General features: G+C 34.4%; 2 protein-coding genes and 1 long non-coding RNA gene across 3 annotated transcripts; 2 read left to right on the top strand and 1 right to left on the bottom strand.

Moving 5' to 3' along the window:
* The first annotated feature begins 70 nt into the window (after positions 1 to 70).
* Positions 71 to 6,010, top strand: rabl3 (RAB, member of RAS oncogene family-like 3). The gene is made up of 8 exons (XM_088601736.1): positions 71 to 215; positions 903 to 994; positions 1,439 to 1,568; positions 1,681 to 1,795; positions 3,512 to 3,662; positions 4,188 to 4,259; positions 4,651 to 4,689; positions 5,249 to 6,010. The coding sequence occupies exons 1-8, from the start codon at positions 170 to 172 to the stop codon at positions 5,312 to 5,314; spliced, it is 711 nt and encodes a 236-aa protein (XP_088457862.1). The 5' UTR covers positions 71 to 169; the 3' UTR covers positions 5,315 to 6,010.
* A 287-nt stretch (positions 6,011 to 6,297) lies between these two features.
* LOC148676073 (uncharacterized) lies at positions 6,298 to 9,721 on the top strand. The gene is made up of 2 exons (XR_015925755.1): positions 6,298 to 7,165; positions 7,292 to 9,721. It is a non-coding gene; the product is annotated as an uncharacterized LOC148676073 (long non-coding RNA).
* A 1,631-nt stretch (positions 9,722 to 11,352) lies between these two features.
* LOC148676074 (granzyme B-like) lies at positions 11,353 to 16,397 on the bottom strand. The gene is made up of 5 exons (XM_088601751.1): positions 16,271 to 16,397; positions 14,179 to 14,326; positions 12,842 to 12,983; positions 12,165 to 12,425; positions 11,353 to 11,799 (listed from the first exon to the last, which is right to left on the bottom strand). The coding sequence occupies exons 1-5, from the start codon at positions 16,314 to 16,316 to the stop codon at positions 11,635 to 11,637; spliced, it is 762 nt and encodes a 253-aa protein (XP_088457877.1). The 5' UTR covers positions 16,317 to 16,397; the 3' UTR covers positions 11,353 to 11,634.
* Positions 16,398 to 18,314: the final 1,917 nt, after the last annotated feature.

Consider the following 18,314-nt stretch of genomic DNA (forward strand, 5'->3'; position numbering starts at 1 on the left):
ATAGCAGAGCTCTGGGGCGGTGGGTTTTCGCTACTCCAACACACGGCACTTCCAGATCGAGACCTAGGAACCAATGAAAATCAGAAGTAGTTTCACATTGGGCTGGTAAAACAGAAGGACTGACGTCTATTGATATTTTTCCGGGTCACCGTGAATATGACTAGAGAAGATGGCCTCTCTTGATAGGGTGAAGGTTTTGGTTTTGGGGGACTCAGGTTAGTACTTCCATCACATTCCAGTGCTTTATTAAGATTGTCGCGAATATATATGTAACTGAATATGAAAAGTATTACGTTTTTTGCTTGTGTTACACATAAAAATATTTATAGTGTAATACTATGTAACTTTATGGTATTTAAATAAATGTATGGAAAGTATATTGCAAGTGTCATTTTGCAAACCTTTTTAATGAAGTTGTATTTCATGTTATCGTGTGACTGTAATTCTGCGCTAGTGGTTTCTTTCGTTATAAAAAGGCCGTAGGTCTTGGCAGTGTGGTTCTGTTGTCTGCCAGACAGTACAGTATGTTGTCTTAACACAACTCTTAGTTGAGATGTTCTTAAGACGAAACATTTTCATCTTTGTATTATGCAGACGTCTTTAGTAAATGTAAATCATTATCGCCGTTTGTTTTTTCACGTAATAAAAGCATTCTCACTTTATTTGGTTTCAAAAGACAGACCTACTGCAAAAACCATTTCCTTCACGTAATTCATGTTGAGACAGTATTATTAAATAGTATGTACTGTATGTGGTGTCTTTTTTCTTTCATTACATTATGGTTATTTCACGTTGTTTGAAAAGTTGCTCTTACGTGCTTTGATTGCGTATTAGTTAATTGTTGCTATAATTGTTTCACTCACTTATTCAGATAAACTGACAAAGGGACTTTAATTCTGTAGGTGTTGGCAAATCCTCTCTCGTACACTTACTGTGTCAGAATCGGGTGCTTGGTAACCCTTCGTGGACTGTGGGCTGTTCTGTGGACGTCCGGGTGAGACCTTCAATTTTGATATTTATAGCAGGTTACTCATTTCATCAGTTTCAGGACTTTTATTAAAAGGGCTTCTGTAATCTGTAATGAGGACAGATCACAGTTCTTCCTTGTTATCTACATGACAATAATGTCTGGAGTCAAATCTAGGAGTAAGAATAGTACTTAAATACTTAAGATTGCAATGGAGAACACACAACATTGTATCATCCATCTATATGGTAAGTTCGGAGAGATGGTATTTACATACAAGACAAACATTTTGCATTATGATGTAAGGTGAAATTCATAGTCGAAATGTGTCACAGAATGAAGTCTCAATATCAGTTTAGCTTCCCTTACTTTTAAAGTGCTTGAAACGTTAATAGCAGTGCAAAAACATACATTCCTACTCACTCAGCCCTTGGGTCTCACCAGTACAAACGAGGAAGCTGTGTTTTATAGGTCCATGACTACAAGGAGGGCACACCAGAGGAGAAGACGTACTACACTGAGCTGTGGGATGTTGGAGGTTCAGTGGGCAGTGCCAGTAGTGTGAAAAGCGCCAGGGCTGTGTTCTACAATGCTGTCAATGGTAAATGTCATGAACACTGCTCATTCGGAGACATACTGTACATGAAATCTGATCCAATAAGGAATTTCTGCAACTGTGTTTTTCAATCAAATTCCATCTGCTTGGTTTGTAGGCCTCATATTAGTCCATGACTTGACAAACAAGAAATCTTCGCAGAATTTGTATCGTTGGTCATTAGAAGCCTTGAATAAGGACTCTTCTCCATCGGGGGTTATAGTCACCAATGGGTATGTGGTATTCATTACATTATTAAAAAACCAGGTAATATTTACACAATCCACTGAAGGCTCTGGCAGCCCATTAAACTGTACTCAATTGTAATTATCCTTTTGCAGCCCTCTCAATCAGTTTGTTTGCAGCTCTGCTGGGTATGTCTGGCTGTAAACATGCCACAGTTGTGAATAAGCATGAGCAGTGAGTAGAGTTCTGAGTTTGTAACTGAAAGGCCATCAGTTAAAATCCCTGGATTGACAGTTCTGTTGTGCTAATGTGCTGCTGCTTCTTTGGAGAACAGCATCATACAAGTACAATAATAGGAGATGCTTTGCTTGCTTAGATTGTGCTAGGTACCAATTTGCCACTAGATGGGGTAGTTCACTATGTATATCAAAGGACAGCTAATCTTGAAATCTGTCAGAGCTACATACCACAAGCTTGATATGTCATAGAGTCTGAAAGCACAGTATTAAACATTACATTTGTAAGTAGAACTTTGAAATGCTCAAAGTATTTGGATTTTTTTTCTAATTGTCACAACATTATAGTATTTATAATATTATATCAAAACATTTTTAAAACAATCTAAACAAAAAAGGAGTCTTAAACAAGTCAGAAGTCAGAGACGTGTACATGCATATTTACAGAAAATTATACAGAATTAAAATAGTATAAAAGTGAGTTTTTAGATAAGTAAAGACCTTTCTTAGGAAAATGTTTATGTAGAACCCACTGAAGACAGGACATGTAAACACTAATTTTTCTTTGCAATGAAAATGCAAAAACTTAAATGCACGTCTGGGATGAGCAGTGTTCCATGCAATAGCTAATCTTGCTTCAGTAGTTAAATTAACCAAAAGCTGAATTTTGATTTTAAAAAGGTATTTTTTCTTGTCACCCCAAGTCTTGTGGTGTGAGGCTGGTTTCACAGAAAGTACAGGGATGTTCAGATTTCATTCATGATTTCAAAATCTTACCCTTGTTCTGTCTTAAAGGCTTGTTTCTTATCTTCATAATTTCATTCCTTAAATACTATCTACATGTTGCAATTATGTCCACAAAACAAATTGTAAACTTTAAAATTGCAAAACACTTAATTCTGAGATCCTTAACTGTGCTACCCTACCATCAGTGGTCAACCTTTGTCAAATTAACGAGATCTAAAATCACGAGTACCACATTAACAGGTTAGCCTCTCATCAAACAATTAAATATGCAGCTGAAAGAAACGAGTACATTGAACGTGATCAATTGCCAAAGCGATTGACAAAATTAACTTTTAGATTTTACCAATTATCCATACTTTATTCTCATTTGACACTCTTTCTTCCAAGTGTTCAGTTCATGAGCAGGACAATTTGTGCCTGCAGCATTTCCCTGTGCACCCCTGCCCTTCCCTCCTATATATGATCTAGCCACAAACATCTGTCTTCTGACTGCTGTGTGCAGGCTGATATCATTGTACCATCTTACAAGAAACCTTGTTCTTGGTTGTATTATTTTCTGTCCTGGAATCCAGGCCAGTTTTTCCTTGGTCTAACTGTGGTCAACTCTTCTGACTGTTTCTGTCCCAGTGTCATTTTCATCCTTTGTCTCTTGCAATGATGTTACTTTTTAATTCAGCTTGTTATTACTTGATTGTTGTTGTGCTTCCTTTGCTTAAAAAAATCTGAAGTTCTTTTATACTTTGAGTTCCTTTCTTTCTCTGTCGCTGCTTCTACTTCCAGTGATTATGACCGAGAGCAGTTTGCTGAAAATCAGGTTCCTCTGCTGGTCATTGGGACCAAGTTTGACCAGATTCCAGAGAACAAGCGTAATGAGGTACTGACAAGGACCGCTTTTCTGGCTGAGGATTTTAATGCTGAGGAAATAAATCTGGTATGTACTTTCCCTTTGTAGCTGTTGTTTTTTTTTTGTACATTGTAGATCCTAACCAGCAACATTTCCAAAATCATCTCTGAAGAGAACTGTGCACATTCTATAATTTTACTTTTTTTTCTGAGACTGTTAGGTTTCATATGTGTGAAAAATAGTGAAATGGTGAACCAATGACGTGATGGTTTTTCATATATTGCAGTACTCTTTTATTCATTTTTATGCATAATAAAATGTCCTGCACATAAGTTGTATTCCAAAATTTATTTTTTTACTTTTAATAAATTTATTAAAAGTTATTTTCTTGGTTTGGAGTTTGCCTTTCTGTCTTTGTCCTTCAAGCAATAATGCTGTGAAGTCTGTCAGAGCCTTTAGATAGTCTTAGTGTCCTGCTCCTCACATTTCCTTCAATAGCATTGTAAATTATGGATCACGGCAAACACTGTCCTTCCTTATAAATCACTCTTAATTTAATGTTTTTAAAGTTTAGGTGTAGGAAATTCTTATTTCTATTTCTGTTTTTAACAGGATTGCACTAACCCAAGGTATTTAGCTGCAGGTTCATCAAATGCTGTAAAATTAAGCAGATTTTTTGACAAGGTAAGTTTCTCTGTATGTACATAGCAGCAGAAATGGAGTAGTATCAGCTTGTTGACTGTGTGGCATTGTGCAGAAAAGCTAGTCTGTATTGGAACATGGCAGTCTGTCATGGTCTTTTTCATAAGAATTGGCCATAAGGCAGTTCATGGAAGTAAAAAACTAACTCGAAGAATATGTCTTGAGATGCAGTTTTAATAAGACATTGCATTTGCCTATGATGATCTTCCCCACTGGTGTATTAAGACAATCGGGTGTTTTGGCAGTATCAATATATCCCATTTATTAAATACAGAGTGATAGAGCTTTGCCCATATTTGGATGTACCTAGTCCATGTACAAAGACTTATTATTCAGTATTAATACTTTTATTACATTTGCTTATGTTTTTCAGGTAATAGAAAAAAGATACTTCACAAGGGATGGAAACCAGGTTTGTTTTACTTATGATAATTCTGCTAAAGAAATCTAAAATGAAAGTTTTTTTTCCCCAAGTGCATCCCTTATCTTGTGTGTTCCTCTAAGAACATAGCCAGATTTAAATTACTATTCTACTTAAACTTTGATTGCTTTGCAAGGGGTGTAGATACAAGACTTCAAGGTTTGCAATGCTATGCTTGACAGTTATTGATCTAGTCAAAATAATAGAATTAATAAAAAGATAAGAATCATCTTCTTTGATTATACACTCTCAGTTTTTCTTATGTATTTGCTTTTAGTTAATTGAAGATCTTATCCAGGATTTTTTTTAAAAGATGTTAGGGTACCTGCTTCAAGATCTGGCTGGGTAGCTTCTTCCAGACTTTGACATCCCTTTGTGTAAAGAAGAGCCCCCTATTGTCCCTTTTAAATACCCTTATTATGATTCATACAGAAATAGATGACAGTATCAGAATAAAAACCAACAAAAAAAACATGCACAGTATGAATATTTTCTTACTGAACTGTTTGTGTTGCTTAAATTAGTTATATCTGTGTCTCTTCCTCCACAGATAAGTGGCTTCTCAGACAGGAAACGTTTTGGAGCAGTAGGCTTCAAGAACCTTCATAACGACTGACCATCCCATTTGTGTGCAGATACTGGGCCTAGTAGTTCTGAAGACACTGACTTGAAAAATGTGCCTCCTTGTTGGGTAGAATGGTCTTTGCCTTTGGTACAGAGGTACAATAGTTTCCTGAGTGACAACCGTTTTTCTGCTGTGGAAGAAAGACCACAATGTTTAAAGCAGATATGCAAAGAACCATGTCACCCCAACAGAGAAATTCCCTTCATAGTCTTTACCTTTTGGAGTGGTTTTCAGGCAGCGGATGATAATGGTCTTTTTCTGGTTGATTCAGTAGTGTTGCTTCAGCACCTTATGTTTCCATAGAAGGGAATCTTTAATTCATATGTGGATTGTGAAGAAGCACACTGAAGACGTGGCAAAACAAATTTTCAAAAACAATATTCTGAAGTACTGATGACTGAAAAGGTCATTAAGTTATTGAACCTAAAGAACATTTTGGCCATGAGTTCATCAAAATATTTGTTTCCAGTTAATTTACTTTAAATGTATTTTATAAGTTGTTTCACATTAGATGAAAGAAGCAGTTTGTCATGTTTTTATCCTTAATACAGGTGGGCTATATTTTTCCTGAGTCTTCTGTGTGGCTTTCTGTGACAAAAATATATTAGGACAGCACATAGTTTCCAAATCAACCTTATCATTAAATCTGCTACATAGTGATCAACATCCTAGCTCCAAAATTAAAAATACTTAACATATAAGATTAAATTATCAAAAAATGTAAAATTACAATAGAAAATCATATATTGGATTTTGGATCGATATATATGAAAATCATATATATACTGCATATCAAAAGCATCCAAAATTGTACAATTTTAAAATGCAGTCCATGCCATATGAATGCCTGCAACACATACTGCAAAAGTAACAACTATAGTATTAGTACTTTACTGAGGTGTGTGTGTATATTTGTAATCATGTGAACCAGTATTGCATTCAGTCCACTCAACTGTGACTTTTTGCAGGTGATTATTTACTTTTTTTGGATTTCGCAGAGTCAAGTCAGGACAAAAAGTCAAGACTGCTACTTGTGCAATGGTGTAGGATTAAAAGGCTAAGCAGTCTCTAATTGCCTCATGGTGAGGCACTGCTCCAGGGAATGTGTTGATTCTTGAGTATCCTGAGTAAATAGAGATTAAGGAATAAGATTATCTGAGAAATGAATAACCTTGGGCTAATTTCTGTTTTGAAGTTAAAAAGCATGATTCTCAGTTAGGTTCTCAAGACAAAATATAAATCTTTCTCCTTTTCATTTCTTACAGTGCATGTCGGGTACAATTCACTGTGTTTTCAAAAATACAATTATAAAAATTAAGTGTAGTTTGGTTTGATGTTGTATTATGCAGTTTGATTTGTTGTATTTTGAAATATAGGTGAAATAGAAAATAATTTTGAAAAATTAAATGTTCTTTCAAATCCCAATCCACCACATTAAGATGTTTTATGATTTCCTTTCTAAAGCTGCTGTTTGCCACTCGCCATTTTTATTTATATCTGTAAATTTAAGTTTGTTTTTAATTTCAGAATCTAAATGGCTGATATAGATCAGGAACAGCAATTTATATACAAAATTGTATCTGTTTAGCTAGTATTTTATTTTAAACTTTTTTCTTCTCATTAAATTATTCCTGATTATCCTTTGTAGCTTCTCATGCTCAATTGTTCTTTTCTGACCGCTCAGACTCATTCATCCCCCTACAGCATGTTTGCTTTGGTTTCATCCTTTGTTTCATAAGCTCAGAGGGGCTAATCTAATGACTGGAGTGCCTGATCCATCAATTTCACTGTTCTCTGTTCTCATTTCTGGTGTGAGTACGGCATTTGAAGCAGAGTCTGCTTGTGTGTGTTTTGCTGACAAACTCTTTACCTACAAGAACATGACTGGAAATAATTCAGGTGCCCAAGTAATCGTAGTTACGAGTGTGTATGCTGGTAACTTTGACTTATATACTTTATGTACTATAGACCTTATATTAATTGAAATTAGAAGTCTGTTTAGACCAGAAAGACTTGAAATCAAGGTTTTTCTGCAAACATGATGTCTGCAAAACAGGAAACAATCAACCAACAGGAAGGTATTAAAATAAGCAGTGCTGTCAATGCATAGCATACATAAATAAAACTACACTACTGCTGTTAGCGAATTGTGTATGCAGGTTTGAAAGACTGATGGTTAAATGTATGACTTTGTGCTTTTGCTGTTGTTTTTACAGCTAGGGTATTTTTTCAAGATGTTGTGTCATAATAAGAATGCCCTGTGAAACTGAAAGTCTTTCACATCATTCTATCAGTCTAATCAAGTGTGAAAATTGAGCCTGCATTGTTAAAAAATTGAACAGTCTCAAATTTCAAATGCATAGTATTAAATGTTGATATTTCAGTGTTTACAGAAAAGTCTCTCTACACTTTAATTTAAAAAAATGAAATAGTATAATTAATGAAAGGAAGATAGATTCACTGTGAGGAAATTGAATGTGGTACATTATAATATAGTTCAAGCAGGGAGCTGCGTCAGCATGCGTAGGCTGCAAAGGAACGGGTAACGGGTTTATTCCATGCTGAAAAGAGAAGAAAGGAAACACAACGTTTTGGCACGTGGAGCCTCCTTCAGGTTTGATTATAATATTGTGTGCCTTACATGGAATGAAACATTACCATAGATTTAAAAGCTAGTGTAATGAGAAAATCCAAAGTAGTAAAAATATTGAATAAGTTACAAGGGTAAAGAATTACAAGAGGAAGTACCACACCTGTGTGCATTTACATAGACACACAGATTCTACAGATAGCACCCCAGGAATTGAAGCCAGGGCCCCAGTACTGCACCATAAAGCCCCCATTAGTAACTAATAATGTCAAATATATATTAAATTTCATTACATAATGGTATATAAATATATCATTTCTTAAATTTGTACAGCATGTTTCATTACAAAGTATTTTAAGTAAAGGATCATACACTTTATCAACCACTGAAATCAGCTCCTCCTGTGTGCTGGCTGGATGATGAGCACCAGAAACCAGCTAACACAGTAGATTAGGTGTAGAGGTGTCAGCTAATTCATTTTTAATCAATTAAAATGTAACTATTTGAACGAAGGGGGACTGAGCAAGCCTGGAGAAGCATTTAGGCAGTTAACACTAATGCCATAGGATATCTCATAACCACAAGTAGTCAGAGCCTTGATTAATATTTCATCTGAAGGATGTCACTTTCTATAGATCCCTGTCACCAAACTGGCAATTGGTTTGGAAACCTGTCTAGTCTAGAGATAAGAGTGTCAGCTACTGACCCTACACCACTTACAGAACCATGATTTTTCTTTTAGGTCTCCAGTGCTGACCAGTCTTAATCTTGTTTAGCTTGTCCAGGCTACTCAGTAATAATGGTATGGCAATTTTAATTTTTGAAGTTATTATTTCTCATGTGTAGCTGAAATTCTGTTACTTTTGAAAAAAGTAGGCTTTTGTGCCAGAAACAACAAAATCACTCTTTGAACCATTCCTGAACACACAGGAAATTGCTATAAAATGTAAATTTCTCACTATGCAATCTGGTGTCAAAACCTCTTTTTTAAAGGAGGTTTTACCTTATTTGTTTTAACACCTGATTTATGCTAAATCATTGAACTGTAAAATATAATTGAGCTAAAAAATGGTGTAACAGTATTTTGTTTTGTACTTCAGAATGAGAAATTACCTTTTTTTTCCTCACACAATTGAAAAGTAAGCAAACCAGTTAAATAATAATCTTAAATATTTATGCAATTGTCATGGTGGTACAGTGATTAGCAGTGCAGCCTTGGAATGCTGTAGTCTTGGGTTCAATTCTGCACTTGGTGTTACTTCTATGGGTTTCCTCTATGTGCTCAGGATTCTGCACTGAGAAAATTCCTCATGTTTTACTCTAATCAGATTAAAACAAAATGGCATTCGAAGCTCTCACCTCCACCATTGGACTTCTGTTTTTACTTTTTAATGTACAACAAGGTGATAAAAGGTCATAACAGAGAAAAAACCAAAAGGTGGTCATGGTAAAACCCTTAATGGTCTGTAATATATCTTGCCATAAAATACAAACTGTGGATAGATGTTGACCAAACTCGCCACAAAAGCACACTGCAGTTTAAACATTGTGTTTTTTTTTCTTCATTTTTACTATTCAGTGTGCCTGTACAGCATTTACTTCTGCCATTATTTTTCCAATTATTAAATATTCAAATATTCACATCATAATTATTCATATACTGTAATTATGTTAATGTAAATCAGCCCTGAAATATAACATCACTTGTGTGTGTGTCTGGGTAAACTTTGTAAAGCTATGTTGCTATGTGCTTATAACTTTCAATGTTGCTTAGATGCCAAAATAAAAAATAAGCGTTTGAAAATGCAGTGTGGTGTCATGCACCATCCGTCTACCTCCTTATATCGAATTAGTTTCTATTTTTCAGCAGTGCGGTTACAATTTAGTGGGTATTGAAACCATTAAAAAAGCCACAGGGAGATATACTATAAGAACATCAAACATCACTTACTATAAGATAGTCAGCTAAGCACATGAAACAACTAAAAGCTCTACGTTTTACATAATGATATTTTTAGTGCATCTGGTGCATCCTTGCATTTACAACAAAGGCTGGGTGAAAAAGCGGAAAGCAGGGGGTCAGCAGTTCAAATGTGCTTTTATTTTTTTTATTTTATTGTTATTGCATTTTTTTCAAATATGATTTGTGAATGCTTCCTGCGTTATGAGAGTCAGTCTGATCTCATGGATATGGGAAAAGATGGACATTTACAAGACTGCAAATTCTGGACACGGAGCAGAAAGCTTGTTTTACAAATGCATACAAATGTTTCAACAACCTTTACGCATACATGGCAGGAAATTGTGGTCAAAAGGTTCATTTAAAAAAAAACAACAGATAATTTTCCATTTTACACCTTTAAACTCTGAACAATGAAGGGGCATTCAGATGTTTCCCACTGCTTGTAGCTAAGTGGGTTTCAGTGGAAAAATCTGTAACAGTTCTTCTCCAGAAATTACTCTTTTTTCATTACTTTCCTAAGTTATTTTTAGCACATCTATATTGTTTTAATGACTTTAATTAAGTGAAGTTTTCACCTTTCAAATGCTATTTTGTAGAAAGCTGATATAATGGATTGGATAGAATACTCATATTCATATTATACCAGCTGATGGATGGACGTTCCCAAACCAGTGAAGATGAATTAAAAATGTAATATTTCAAGTCTTAGAATATTTAACTGTTTCCATTTATTTGCAACAGCCACTGATTATCTGTTTTATGAGTTTTGTTTTTAAATATATTTAATTGTAATTTATTTTGAATATTCATTTAAAATAGAAACTTTTTTTATTAATATGTAATAATTGTATTCATGTATTTGTACATGGAAGCAGAGTACACATCTTAAACGGTTCTAATAAGTGTTACTTTCCTCCCTTGAATTCTTAAAAACAAAATATTTTTTAATTCCTTACAGTTCTTTGGTGCTACAAATGGATCAAATCGAAATACAAACATCTGCATGTTTTACTGTATTACCGAAAGAGCAAAGCATTCCAAGTCAAGTAATGAAGACATTACTAGTCTATTACTAGTGTGCACACCAAAATGTGTTGTGGTTTGCCACTGTTGTTAGTGATGTACATAGCACAACCATCAGTCACAGATGCAGATGCATAACTTTGAAATTAAGGTCACTGAATGTAAAGCCAATGTTTCTAGTTTAAATCAAAACCCTTTGTCCCTGTGTTCCTTCACTCTCTCATGCTGAACCTTCCTAGTTCTTCCTATCATAAAAAGGAAAATGTCTCAGAATTGTTTGTATACCATGCAGTAGACTCCTGTTAATATGAGGGTGTAATCTTGCATTGCACTCTATTTTTCTAGTAGAAGAATTTGATTTGCCACTTCTTGGGAATATATATTTTTACAGGGACAGGAAATATAATTTGAAATGTTATAAGAACTACGAGGAAACAGCAATCAAAAGAATCATCAAATATGAAATATAATTTTTTTTATTGACATTACACCAGTAAATTATGATATCCATCCATTTAGCTTCTTTCTTGCTTTATTTAATTCAGGGTCATGGGGGAGCCAGAGTCTGTCACAGCTAGCAACTTAATTCTGTCAAGCGAAATATTTTAAAAAAGAATTTAGAAATAATAATTCTATCTCAGCAACTCAGAATACCTAAAAAAAGAGGAAGATAGGAAAAATGTGATTTTCACTGGATTTGTCGTAGATTAGGCACAAATTCAACAGGGCAGATGTTTAATTTTTCATTTTTTCATTTATCCATTTTAGGAAACTATGAACTTTCATATAGACGTGTGGATAGCTGGAATCATCACACTTTGGTCCAGAGTATGAAACCACTCCTAACACTTCAGAAGCGTTAGGATTAGTGTTGCAAACCAAGGGTCCTCCAGAGTCACCCTGAAACAAAGCAATAAACAAAATGAGTACAATCACATAATAAAAGACAGCTCTATTGAACTGTAGGTTTAATGTATTGATCCCTAGAATGAGTCAAAGACCTCTGTTCCTTCCCACTTTCTTCACTGAAAAGATATTTCTACTGTGTTACAAGAAGTCACCGTCATCACGGGAATTCCTACAGTACGTTCAGCACAGAGACCAAAGTGAAGAAAATTAAGGGGACAGATCTGCAAATAATTGAAGTAAAGTGCTTATACATGGACACGTAAACTTAATGTGCATGTCATTGATTTGGTTCATTCATAACGATCTTTCCTTATACTCCCTAATATAAAGATGATTCCCAAAAGTATGTTACCTACCTGACAAATCCCACTTTTTCCATTTCCAAAATGTGTGCACAGCATATTTTTGGTGTTGAAGTATTTCTGCCAAATCTTCTTGCATTGTTTATTGTCTTGAATTGTGAGAGTTGCTTCTTGCAGAACACTTTCGCCATTCCCGTTCGCAGTTTTCTTGCCCCAGCCAGCCACAGAGCAACGGGTGTTAACTTTAACTTTAACTTCTTTCTTTGGCAGTGTAAGTAGTTTCACATTTTCATTAAGTGTGGCATTTGCCTTGAGCTAGTTACAAAGCAGAATGAAGAAATACCGTAACACCAAAGAAAAAAATAATCTTTACATCAATTGTATGAAAAAGAAATACAGTACTACAAAAACTTTATTTTATTTAATCTTAATTTTATATTTATTGTTTTGTTGGAAAATAATAGTTATTATTACCTTGTAATCTAAAACATAACATTTCAAAGTGAAAACTGAAACCAGTTTTCTGGCTTAATGTTAACTCAATGTTGGCCTGAAGATGTACACATTTGTTTTGATGTTGAAACATTTTAATAACTATGATACTGTATAACTTTGTCGTTTGAGTGTTAAAAACTATTAAATAAAAACTGATAATAACCCAATGAAACAGATAAAGTATGTTCGCAGGTGAAAAAAAAACTTTAAAATGTGGAAAGCTAATGGTACTGTACCTTCAATAACATTAAGTCAAAGTCTAAAGGGCTTAACGAATGTAAACCATGTTTATAGAATTTTTTCACTTCAATTTTCTGCTGCGATTTCTCTTTCTTCTTTATATTGTGGGCACCCAAAACAACAGTCAGAGGTCTGTTGCTAAAAGGAACAGAGAAAACAGTGGTGTTGAAAAATAAAATTAAAGGAACCTGGATTCATGTAAGCTTATTTTGGAACTACATACAGTATGCTTCCAACTTTACTTTCACACAATATTAATTTACCATTTCATTTAAAAGCGTATTGAGGAATGATTATGTTTTAAATTAATAATTTAAAATTACTTCTTTAATATTACTTAAAAAGCAATCTATTGCAATTACATGTTCCCTCTGTAGGGAAATGTACGCAAACTATATTGAACATTGTTATCTGATTTCAGATTTCTTTTAAAACCTTTTCCCAACATTGTGTATATTCAGGTCTTACTGTTGGAGTGATGAAGGAGGGAAGGACTGGTGAGTGTGTATTTACAAAGCAGCCAAACATCAAATTCAACTGTCTGGATAATTATTATAATCAGACATACAATCTGCTATATTAGGAATAGCATATTTGCTCAAAGTGCAGTTATAACCTTAGTCAGATATAAAATTATACTGTAATTCAGTTATGAATCATGTCAAAATGGCAGCCATGCTTTTGAAATGGCTTGTAAATCTAACAAAAATAAACTAAAACTTTGTTACTTAAAATAAAATGGTGACTACATGGTTTGGTTTAAAATGATAATGTCTGTTGCTGTTTTTTCTCCAAGAACATATGCCATGTTCTTAGTTTGTGGAAGGTTAAAGGTTTGAAGCTTAAAAAGAGATCAGAACACTGGACTGACACAAATATGGCTAAATTCAAGTCTCACAGAAGATTATTAATCAACAAGCAAAAGACCTGATGCTTGGCCAGTTTACATTTTTATACTGATATTTAATGTGAAGGTGGCACAGTAGCACAGAGGTTTGCAGCTCTGTGGCCCTAGGCTAATTTCTTGGGGTGTTGTGTGGAATGTGTTTGTGGCCCCAGTGTGAATCTGTGTGTTTGTGTCTGTGTGTGCCCTGTGTTCGATCGGTGTGTCGTCCAGAGTATATCCTGTCTTGTGCTTATTGCTTGCCAGGATAAGTGCTAGTATTCCCTGTGGCCCTGAACCTGATAAAGCAGTTATAAAATAGAATGATGGATGTTTTATGTGACAGTAAACTATTCTTTGAATAATATTATTTTTTCTTAAGATTCATAGTCTTCTATAAACCTGTAAAATCAAACTTAAAGACCTTTTCAGAGAATAATTAAAACTCACTTATAACAGTGTGCAGCTGTCAAAACAAAGTCTTCACGGATCAGAAATCCTCCACAGACATGATGGTCATCCACCTGTAGTGATGCCATGTAAGGCCTGGAGTGCGGTTCTGCAGTCTTCCCTCCAATAACATAACTGTCAAAAGCTCCTTAAGAAGATTGGCATGCAAAGGAATTCACATGAGAGTCTTAGATTAAATGTCAGTATGTTCAACACATAAAAAAAGTTATGCAAGTTACTTGTAGTTTAATGCTAAACTAGGCAGAGTTGGAAAGGCCTTCAGCATTCTTTATCTAACCTTACACAGAACTAAAAGAAGTGCTTTAATCTGAATAAGAACTTATTGACTCATTTTCAGTTCATTTTAAATGCCACTAAAAATTAACAGCTATCAAATTAGTCTTCGTGTTCAAACATCTCAGTTCAGTACTTCTTTTCACATTCTTCAGTTTGGTTTCAGATTATTTCTAAATTTGAAATTTATCGAAGCACCATAGAATGGCAAATTGCAATATACCATTGCAGATTCCTGCCCCTTTATCCTAACACTGTACAAATCCACTCAATGTGGATGGGAATTTCTTTTAGAAGTACCAATCCCTAAGTTAGTCAAATAAATTGTCAAAGAGAATACAAAAATACAAGAGGCTCACAATATAGTTACTGTATGTCTAATTTGACTGACATATATGCATGAGATAATGGCCCCCAGATAAACATTACTGAGATCTAAAGCCGCCTAAAATCTTCTGTAAAATTCTTCAATAAATTCATGTCTCTGGGCTTAGGTGTTATATGGAAAATTCAGAAAGACACTCAGAATTGTGTTATTTTTTAGGTTTATTCCCAATATTTCAACAATTATAATTTATTTCATTTTCTTATCCTTATGGAATGTGGTGACATTCATCATTACCATTGTATACATAAAGATAAGAGATGAATGCATTGACTGCTCAAATAAACAAGAAACAGAAAAACAGATAAAACATATGTATTAGATAAAATGAGCTATAACATTATTGCCCATCCAAAGGTATTAAAAGTTGTTCTGGACATCAATATACAAAACTACAAAAAACAGCACAACATAAAAAAAATTCACGTTAAAAATGAACAATAGTCTTGGACATGCAACAATACGAACTGTATACACAGACTTGCTCTACCCATATTACACTATCATTGCACAAAATCCAATTGCTCCCAACAGGAAACAAGCATACTGTATAGTTGTGTTTAATATACCGAACCCAGGGAATACAGCATTTCTTGTATACATTTTTCTTGGCCACAGGCATTTGTAGATGCCTTGCTGAAGGTAGCATTTAGAAATGGGAATGACCAGGGTGGGAGGGGTCATCAATGATAAGCTGAACTCTCTTTTGAACTGCAATTTAATATAGCTCATCAAGCTGTTTATATGGTCGCCCAATTCTTTTTCTAGCAAAGTTAACAATTCTGTCCACTTTCTCTTTACTGTTTACAATTATTTACAATTTCTGGCCAATTTCCCTTAATACCTTTTCAATTTCTTATTACCTGGACTACCATTACATATCGTAATACCAAAAGGTAAGGATGATTTGGACCAACATTCTATAAACTCTTTCTCAAACACTTTGAGCTACCTCAAAGCCTTACAGCTTCCTGATGGGCTGACTAGTCTCCTTATGCAAATAAGATTTTAAATAGCAGCAGTAATAAGGGTTTTACAAAACACACTTGGAATTCAATTTTCCTGCAAATCATTGTTGCAATAATTTTCTGTTTTCTGATTGTCACTGACATGTACAAACCATTCACCGTTTCCCTGATGAAGTGTGATCATTTCTATGTTTCCATTTCCATGGAGCAGATATTGTAAATATTAGAAACCATCAGTACATAAGCATGTAATGCAATTTAGAAATTTTAACAAATTTTCATACTTCCACATACTGTATAAGGCTCTGGAAAAAAGAAAATTCAAAGCCAGCATTTCTAATCTGTCTCTTTTTCTCAAGGTAATTAGACCGTACAGTATTTGATTGTAAAATAATTCTTGTTCTATGAATATTGAGTGAACTTGTGGGAAAAGCTGGTGTCTTACCTGCTGGAGTCTTCAGGACAAGGAGAAAGAAGATGAGTTGGAACATTATGAGTATATTGACACTATGCGAAAACCACCAGTGTCTGAGGGTCTTTGCCAGCCTTTTTATATGCACTGAACAGGAAACAGTGGTCAAATGAATTCATTTAAAAACCAAAACTGATTTTGTGCTTGGTTTAGCTATATACCTTTACCTTATAAGAAAAGAGGGGAAATCCAATAATTAACCTTTTAATTGTTTGTTTCTTTTCATTTTAGTTTTTAAAACAATTTGGAATTCAGGGTAGTACAATACAGTATATTTAACTGGAAGGGACCATTTACTCATTGATGAAATACTCAAATAAATACTACTTTGCATATGGTCCAACAGCTTTATCCAGTACAGGATCGCAGGGGACACTGGAGCCTAACCTAGCAAGCAGTGGACACAAGGCAGGATACACCCTGGACAGGGCAAATACAGATACAAACACATGCTCACTTATTCCAGGAACAAGTTTCCAAGAAAAATGGGGAGAACATGAAAACTCCACACAGACAGCACGATAATAAAGTAACAGGTTGAACACAAAATAGAAAATGTATTCAAACAAAAATATTCTATTGCACAAAAACAATTTAATACCAGCAATAATCATTGTTTTACAAAATACACCTACAATTCAATTTCTTTTAAAATCAACACAGCAGTCATTTTCTTTTGTAGACAGATTGCTCTCTGTTTGCTTCACATGACTCCACTCCTGCATGGGTTGTCCTTCATAGGGCATACTCCTGCTATGCCAGTTCTTGTTCATACAGCTGGGTGGACTGGAGCAAATAACAAACCCCCAGTTATGAGGCCAGATAATAATTATAATTCTTCTATTATTCTTCTAATCTTCTATTATTTTCTTTTGTCTTTAACTGTGGCATATATTCCATATAACATGAAGGGGAACATTGCAGACAGAACTGAGAATTAGTATTGTATAGCATGAATGTTGTGATGAGTATGTAAGATAATAATCAAGATTATAAATGTGTTTAATCATGACAGTATATTAGGCAGGCGCAGATATGATATGAAAAACTATAAATATTCTGTATGTTAGTATGTAAATTAAGTAAATTAAATGTTGGCTTCTATCATCCAGTCTCCTGGTGTGGAATTGGTTTTAATCATACCTTTTCTGTTTACAGACTATACTGAACTTCATGACTGCATGTATTTACTTAGTGAGAAAATGACAAAACTTTGATCTGCTTTTTAGAAATAATTTATTTGTCTGTCACTGTAAACCAAGAGACATTTTTGCATTCATTTAAACACCCAAATTCTTTAATGCAATAATCTGACTGAGCCACTTTGCTGAAGGGCACAACAGTAGTGTCACACCTATAATTTGAGCCCACAGTCTTCCAGTTAGGTGTCCAAAAACTTACAGTACTATACCACAGCACTACTTCAAGAACACACTTTTCAGAGCCAGCATTATGTGGATAAACAACTAAAATATTTTGAAAGCAATCAAAGGAAATCATCAGTGCCTTTCAGTATTTTCATTACTTTTATCAGGTCCCCTTATAGTCCAACCTATTCAAGACTGAAAAGTGTATCGGTCTCGGTCTTGGTCTCTGGGCTGTTTTCACATAGCATATTTTACTATCTAGATAGACCAAGAAAAACTCCTGCATATACAGACAAAAGAATTGATCTACCTTATTTTTTCCTTGTATGGTACCTTCCTTCAAACTGTGAAGTTTGTGATTTATATTATCCTGAGTACAGATTTCAAACTCTGTGAGTTGTTGCAAGAATTTGGTCAGGAGATTTAAAAAAAAAGACTTTTCAAATATCATTGTGTCAGAATAAATTTTGCTCTCTGAAATATCAGTTTTTAATATACCAGTTTCCCTAGTTCTTCACACCCTAAGCCCAAAACACAAATTCCTAAATTCTTGCTCAATAAAATTTTAGTTACTCCTTGTTTTATTTTCTGCAGAAGTTGCCATATACTGTATTTTGTATAAGCATATCTATAAGCATGTTGACTCCTGT

This window comes from Lepisosteus platostomus, chromosome 2, assembly GCF_059453375.1.
Source record: "Lepisosteus platostomus isolate fLepPlt1 chromosome 2, fLepPlt1.hap1, whole genome shotgun sequence".
NCBI classification, from domain to species: Eukaryota; Metazoa; Chordata; class Actinopteri; order Semionotiformes; family Lepisosteidae; genus Lepisosteus; species Lepisosteus platostomus.